At 65.6% G+C, this 7,205-nt stretch overlaps 1 protein-coding gene across 1 annotated transcript in view; it reads right to left on the bottom strand.

The window, feature by feature from the left end:
• Positions 1 to 7,125, bottom strand: part of MNEG_4161 (hypothetical protein) — a gene marked incomplete at both ends in the record, with an annotated part of 8,837 nt that extends 1,712 nt beyond the window's left edge. Inside the window, 14 exons of the mRNA XM_014047358.1 lie at positions 821 to 1,066; positions 1,299 to 1,367; positions 1,627 to 1,737; positions 2,022 to 2,140; positions 2,490 to 2,666; positions 2,926 to 3,587; positions 4,112 to 4,166; positions 4,429 to 4,532; positions 4,869 to 4,948; positions 5,300 to 5,416; positions 5,821 to 5,865; positions 6,164 to 6,317; positions 6,721 to 6,833; positions 7,114 to 7,125. Of these exons, the coding sequence (XP_013902812.1) occupies positions 821 to 1,066; positions 1,299 to 1,367; positions 1,627 to 1,737; positions 2,022 to 2,140; positions 2,490 to 2,666; positions 2,926 to 3,587; positions 4,112 to 4,166; positions 4,429 to 4,532; positions 4,869 to 4,948; positions 5,300 to 5,416; positions 5,821 to 5,865; positions 6,164 to 6,317; positions 6,721 to 6,833; positions 7,114 to 7,125 (2,064 nt within the window). The remainder of the gene's footprint in view (positions 1 to 820; positions 1,067 to 1,298; positions 1,368 to 1,626; positions 1,738 to 2,021; positions 2,141 to 2,489; positions 2,667 to 2,925; positions 3,588 to 4,111; positions 4,167 to 4,428; positions 4,533 to 4,868; positions 4,949 to 5,299; positions 5,417 to 5,820; positions 5,866 to 6,163; positions 6,318 to 6,720; positions 6,834 to 7,113) is intronic.
• Positions 7,126 to 7,205: the final 80 nt, after the last annotated feature.

The raw sequence follows: 7,205 nt of genomic DNA, 5'->3' as shown, positions 1-7,205 counted from the left end.
GCGCGGGGCAGAGGGGGAGGGGGCGGATGGAGGATGGGTGGGTGACGGGTGGCCGGCTTGACGGGTGAGCGGGTGGTTGTGGATGGACGTGTGGATCTTCCCCGAGCCGCGAGGGGCGGCGAAACTACATACGAGAGATGCAAAGGTTGCGTAGACAGGCGACGACCGCACGCGCTCCCCGGACAGCAGGCACCCGCCGCGTGCCCGCCCCGGCGCGCCGCGCACGCAGCAAGCGCCTCCTTCGACACCGCGGCCCCGCCACCGCAGGCGATCGCTCCCTTTTGTGCAGCCCCTGCAGCGCGCGCCTGCTGTTTTGTGCGCAGGCTGTCGTAGCAGGGCTCGTATATGATCTGATCAGCCAGATCCAGCAGCGCGCGCAGCCGCAGGTCGTTGGCCGGGCCGACCTTCGGGCGTATGAAGATGTGTGTACATGTGTGTCAGAGTGTGAGAGAGAGTGTGTGTATGCATGTGTGTGCATGTGTGTGTAAGTGCGTGTGGGTTCCGCACTTGCCAGGGCTGACCGCCGCCAAGCAACACAATATCCTGACACCCCCAAACAGACCCACCATCCCAGCAGTGCGCCCCACTTGACCGAAGGCGTGCTCCCACAAGTTACTGCACCCCTCCCCCTGCCTGGCAAAATCCCTCCAACCTCACCAGCGCAACACCTTTGCCCCACAAAACACACCAAGGGCCCTCAAACAAGCCCAACAGCAAGCTGCTCTACCCTCGCTCCTTGCCCCCCAAACTTCCTCCACAACGCCATGTACTCCCGTTCCACCAAACCAAGGCACCCTCCCCCCCTCACAACCCGACCAACCTGGAAGTAAACCTCCACACAGCAGTTTTCCTCGTCAGCGTTCTTCGCCGCCTGGCTGTGAACCACCGCCCGCCCCGCCGGCAGCCGCACGCAGCGGTCCGACGGCCGCGCGGCGGCGGGCAGCGACGCGCCGGGGCCGGCGGCGGCGTGGAGGTCGCGGGCGAGGGCGGCGGCGGCGGCCGCCGTCACGTTGCCCAGCAGGAAAACCTCCAGGTGGCAGTTTGCCATGAACTCCCGCACGTACGCCTGGCAGCGGCCGGCGGTTGGGGGGTGGCGAGGGCGGTGGACGGGGGCCGGCGTAGCGGGTGGGGAAGGGGGGCGGGGGTGCTAGAGGGCAAGAATTTCTGTTGGGAGGTGCTTCGCACGTTGGAGCGAGGTGCATCCACGACCGCGCCCCCGCCACCCTCCCCGTTTACAACAAGCACGCATGCAGGAGGGCAACGCGGTCCAATGCTGACAATAAGCAGGGGCAGCCCACCTTGACTTCGTCGACAGAGGGGATGCCGGCCAGGGCCGCCCCCACCGCGTCCACGTGCCACACGTTCGCCTGCGGGCGTGCAGGATGCAGGGTGTGTCCAGGGGGAGGGGGAGCGTGTGCCACGACAGGGGCCAACTCACGTTTGCAAGAGACTGACTAACGCCTGGGGTGTGTGCACACGCCTGGCGCGGCAGCGTGGAAAGCGGTGTCCTGTTTGCCAGCGGCCTTGCACAGACCCCTGGGCAGCCAGAACGACATGCGAGACACCGCACCAGGGCCCCAGCAGCACCCCCGCTCCAAACCCACCATAGACCAACATCAAACCCACCTGCAGCGCGTAGAGCCGGGCGTAGTTGGCGGCCTTGCCTACGCTCATGTTGGCGTTGCGGTGCTTGCGGGCCAGGGCCTCATGCACGCGGCCAAAGCTGGAGGGACGCACCTGTGTGTGTGTGTGTGTGTGTGTGAGTGTGTGTGTGTCATATGTGTTTGTGTGTATCTGAGTGTGTGTGTGTGTGCTTGTGCACGTGTGTGTGACAGAGAGAGAGAGAGAACTGCGCTGAAGTGTGCGCAGACATGTGTGCATGTGCACGTGCATCAGGAGGGCGTCCAGGGATGTGGGTTGAGGGGCGGATGTAGCAATGCCGAAGGCAGGCAGGCTGCCGCTTTGCAACAGTCTCCGCTGCCTGGTCGGCCCCAAGATACAGCTTTGTGGCGGGACCGCACCTCGCAGCGCGCGGCGCACTCCAGCAGGCGGCGAGCGAGGACCGGCAGCTTGTGGCTGAAGCCGTCGACCCGCAGCTCTACGCCACTGTGGCCCTCTGGGCTGGTGCTGTAGTGCAGGCCTGTTGGGTGATTGTGTGTACGTGAGAGAGGAGAGTGAGTGTGTGTGTGTGTGCTTGACAGTGTGTTTGTGTGTGTGTGTGTGTATGTGTGTGTGTGTGTGTGTATGTGCGCGTGCGTGCACAGGTGTGTCTGCGCGCGTGCGTATGTGCGTGTGAGGGGGGGAAGTGTGTGTGCGCGCAGGCTGGCATGCATTTGTGTGAGTATGTGTGTACAATCGAGCGCGCAAAACAGAGAGAGAAAGAGGGTGTGTGTGTGTGTGTGTGTTTGTGTTTGTTTTTGTTTATGTGTGTGTGTAAGCATGCGCGCGTGTGCGTGTGTGCATCGTGTCGCGCGCGCGAGTGTCCCCACCCGCCACGTCAGCGAGGTAGGCGTCCTCGTTGAGGGCGTCCTCCACCAGCTTCAGCCAGAGGGACCCCAGCGCGGCCGCGCGCGGCGACGCGTAGCCGGCTGTGCTGGCCAGGCGGCAGTAGCAGTGGGCGCGCGGCTGGCGGAAGCGCGTGTCGAGCTTGTGCCAGAGGCGCAGGCCTGCAGAGTGCGAGGGTTTGGGAGGAGCGCGCAGGGTGTCGCGGGGAGAGTGATGAGGATGCATGACTGTACTCGTTTCGCAACAGCACGTCCAGTACAGTGGCGCGTTGCGCGTCGCCGATGCTGCGGCTCGCATTGCAAATGCAACTCCCCAGTCCAGCTTCGATCCGGCGCCAGCTTTGATCCTCACAAGCCCGCCGTTCCCCATCTTTGGCAGCTTTACCAAACCTCCGCTGCCACAGCCCCCAGGACAGCGCACCCGGCTCGTCCAATACCAGCGCCGGCGGCGAGGCCAGCACCACCGCCAGGCCCATTGCCGCGTCCTGCCACCCCTCCAGGGCGCCCTGGCTCGCCTCGCCCACCAACGCGCCGCCGCGCGGCGACGGCGACAGTCCACCATTTTGCTGCTGCGGCGGAACGCCGTTCTGCGGCGGCGCCGGGGCGCCGACCGCGTCGGCGCACAGGGAAAAGTCGGACGGGATGTAGGGGTTCGGCGGCGGCAGCGCCAGGTCGGCCGCCACCTTGGCTTCCGCCCAGCTTCCCGTCAGCTGCTCGGGCAGCCGCAGGGCCGCGCCCTCCATCCCGAACCACGGCTCGGTGAACACACGCGCGCCGGCGGCGCCCTTGGCGCCCGCCGCCGCCTGGTCCTGCCCCTGCTGGCTGTCCGGCTGCTGCCCGCCCTCCAGCCGCGGCAGCTTCCCGTCCAGCAGCTGCTCCGTCAGCCCCTTGAAGTCGTTCGTCAGCAGGTCGACCCGGTAGCTGCCGGCCAGCGGGGAGAAGGTGGCGAGAAGCTGCGTAACGCGCTCGGGCTCCCAGGCCTCGTGGAGCCAGTCTGCTGCGAGAACGTGCTCCGGCTTTACAACGCCCAGCGTGGCTGACAGCCGCGTCACATAATCACAGGCGTCCTCGTCTTCCAGGAACCTGGGGGGCGAGTGAGTGTGTGTGTGTGTATGTGCGTGCGTGTGTGTGTGTGTGTGTGTATGTGTGTGTATGTGTGTGTGCGCGTGCGTGCGTGCGCGCGTGCGTGTGTGTGTGTGTGCGCACGTGTGCGTGTGTGTGTGTGTGTGTGTGTGTGTGTGTGTGTGTGCGTGTGCGTGTGAGCTCGCGCGCGCGTGTGTGTGTGTGTATGTGTGTATGTATGTATGTATGTGTGTGTGTGAGAGTGTGTGTGTATGTGTGTGTGCGAGTGCGTGTGCGCGAAGATTATATGAGTGCACGTGAGGGGAGCGGTCTTTACTTCTGAGAGGTGGCCAGTGCTGGCTGGAATGGTGAGTGCAGCGCTCGCAGATACAAGCGCCACACGCGGCGCGTCACTGCAGCACCACAGGCGCACCCTTACATCTGCATGCTGCCGTTGGCGCCCGCCATGCACACCTATCCGCCCACCATGCACCCTTCTCCGCATCCCACTTACCCAACCCCGACCACCCATGTCACCCGCCCACCTGAACTTCATGTCGCTGATGGCCTTGAGCTCCCGCCACACCCACTCCTGGGGACCTGGGAGCGTGCATGGATGCACGGGTGCAAAACATTGGTGCAAATGGCAGGGGTGTGACAGGCTGGTCAAGGGTTGGGCAGCTGCCCAGAGTGATGTGAGCGAGGCAGGGCCGCCCAAATATGCAGGCGTGAGCCAGCACGAAAAACCTGCAAGCCAGGCAGAGGCAAACTGAGCTGCCGGCCCGGCACAGGCGGCGCCAAGCGGGAAGGTCAGAGGGCAGGGCGCGGGCGCGTGCGTGGGGGCGCCCTCTTGATCCCTCACCCGCGTCCTGCAGCAGCCGCATGTACTGGAACAGCAGCGCCACTGGTGCCAGGCCCAGGCCGGGGCCGGCGTGGAGGCCCGCCTCAGTCAGCGTCATGGCCACGCTGAGGGATTGGGTGGGGTGGGGTGGCGTCGGAGTTTGAGGTGTTGAATGCCCTCTGGAGGTTGGGCAATCTGAGGTGGTCTTTACCACCAGGGCAGACTGCCAACTGCTAGTCAAGAGCGCGTCATCATCTAGTAGGCAGGGGGCCGATGACGAAAGCGCATGTTGCAGCCGCGCAGCAGCATGCCGAGCGGCGGCCGGGCACCGCAGGGCGGCGAGCGTCCGCAGGTTACTAAGGCAAAAGGCGGTCCGGGGCGGGAGCGCGTGCATGGGGGGCAGGGTGCTGCTGCCAAGAAGCTGAGGACACGGCCGGGCTGGACGCACCGCTTTGTCTCACCTGAATAGGTAGCAGCAGCTGTTGGCGCCATACCCGTCGTCCTCCACTCCCGCGCACAGGTCGGTCACCCAGCCACGCGCCTTTTGGTGTTGAAGGTTGGGAGGTGAGGCGGGGGGGACGAGGGGTAAGGGTGGGGATGCGAAGGCAGCGGGTCGTTTTTCAGCGCTCGCCGGCGGCTTGGGGAGGGAAGCTTCAGGTTTGGTTGTGCCGCCGCCTCCACACTTCCCCTGTGCTGCGCACGGCCTTGGGTGTCACCCGACTGAACCCGGTGACTCCAAATCAGTCAACCTGTCCTGCATTCAACCCAGAGCATAACCTCCCAATGCAAAAGTTTTGCACCTGATTACAGCTCACTCTTCCTCCCAATTCTCGCTGTGACCAGTGCGCCGAGCGCACGCATCCCTCAACGTGTTGTTGGTGGCGTTCCCCACCTTGAGTGCTGAGAAGAGGGAGCCGGGCCCCTCGTGGCCGACCAGATGAGATATGTAGTGGTCGGGCTTTGTGGTGTAGTAGCGCCGCAGCGGCGGCAGCTGGAAAGTCACCGTCACCTGAGACGGGCACAGGGGGGGGGTGCGTGGGGGCGTGCGCGTGGCGGAGGGTCGGGCGCTGCAAGGGCGTGGGGTGCGTGATTCTGTGTGTGTTGGAGAGGGGGGTGCCGCCGGCCTGGCGCTGGCGCGGGCAGAGAGGGCCGCGCAGCAGGGCCGGCAGCGGGGCGGGCGTGCGTGGAGGCTGTTGCGCCGCACAGGTCATATTTAACCCAGCGTCCGTCCAGCAAACAAGGCTCGCCGAGTGCATGCGCTTGGCAGGACAGGGAGGCTGGATTGCGCAATCAGCCCGAGCCAGATCTGCCAGGGCCAGATCAGCCAGGGCCGGATCAGCCAGGGCCAGATCAGCCAGGCCCGATCAGCCGGGGCCAGATCATCCACAGCCAGATCAGCCAGGGGCCGCCTACCTCGTGGTGCTCCTTGACGGCCGAGGCGATGTGCAGCTGGCGGCCCTAGCGGGGCGGGGTCGGTTTCAAGTGGGTGGGGTGGGGTGGGTTGGCGGTGGAGAGCCACGGCATCGATTCCAGAGCACAGGGGGAGCGGGCTTACCAGCAGCCAGGGGCCCTGGGGCCTGCAAGGCACAAAACAAGCGTCCAGGCTGCCAAAGTCGATGGGCTTTGGAGAGCAGCGGCCCGTCCGTCCGTCGCGGCCCGCCACGCGCGCAGGCGGGCACCCAGCCGTCCCATCAGAACAGCACCGCGGCGGCGCGGCGCGCGGCGTTGAGGAGCCTCGGGCTGCGGGGCCTCGCACCTCGAAGGGGAAGCCCTCCGCCTCAAATGTGGGCGCGGGGCCGCAGTGGCCGCCCTTGACGCGGCTGAAGAGGTCCCTCACCCAGCCCTCCAGGTCGTCCAGCCCCTTGCCCCCCAGCACGGCCAGGCACATGCGCTCGGCGCCATACTCGCGCCTGGGTGTCGGATTGAATTGCGTTGGGTAGGGTTGAATTGGATTGGAATCGGATTGGATTTGATTAATCGGATCGGATCAAATGGATTGGATGATACGGAGATGAAAAATGGGGGTAGTTGAACACCAGCGAAGAGGGGGCGGTGGGGAGGGGAGGGGCGGGGCAGAGAGACGCAGGGCGAGGGAGAGGTGCATTCTCATACGAGTGGGGAGGGGCTAACTAAGCTGCTCGCAAGGCGGCCGCACGCGCCCCTGAAAGGTGCAATCGGTCGACATGGGGCCGGTCCCTGCCAGTGGACGCAGCGAGGAGCGGCGGCCCGCCGCAACCCAGCCGTCACCCGACCGTGGTTGGCCGTCACTAGGCTGTCACCCAGCGGTCACCCGCCCGCCGTCCCGCGCGTCACCTGTAGTACTGCAGCAGCTGCTCCCTCACGTCCAGCCCCGCGGCCGCGGGCTGCTCCCACAGGCTCTTCTTGTTGCCCCACGAGAACTTGCTGTAAACGTGGCCCGGCTTGGCCTGTCACGATTGGGACCCGGGTGGTCCCCAGGTCAAGACGGGGTGCGCGAATTTTTTGTGAGGCAATTCTTAGGGTGTTCCACAGCCCCCCATCCCACGGGCCACATGGGCGGTGCCGTGAGGCGCAAACAGGGCAGGCCTCTCCCTGGAATTGCTACCCTCACGGCCCCCGCGCCCGGCGCTGCAAAGCCCCTGCTTCAGCAATCTTATGCGTGGGGGGTGTTTGGGGGGGGGGGTAAGAGCATGGAAGCTGCACAGGCATACTCTTGCCCCCCCCCACCGTGTGGCACATGAGCTGGCAGAGGCGGGAGTGGTCGTCCTGGTGGACACCAGAGAACTCGCTGTCGACGGCGCACACCTGGGGTGCAGGGG

The sequence above is a fragment of the Monoraphidium neglectum genome (assembly GCF_000611645.1).
Source record: "Monoraphidium neglectum strain SAG 48.87 unplaced genomic scaffold scaffold00563, whole genome shotgun sequence".
Lineage (NCBI taxonomy): Eukaryota > Viridiplantae > Chlorophyta > Chlorophyceae > Sphaeropleales > Selenastraceae > Monoraphidium > Monoraphidium neglectum.
The sequence above is the reverse complement of the archived record's forward strand: the minus strand, read 5'-3'. Positions and strand labels throughout refer to the sequence as shown.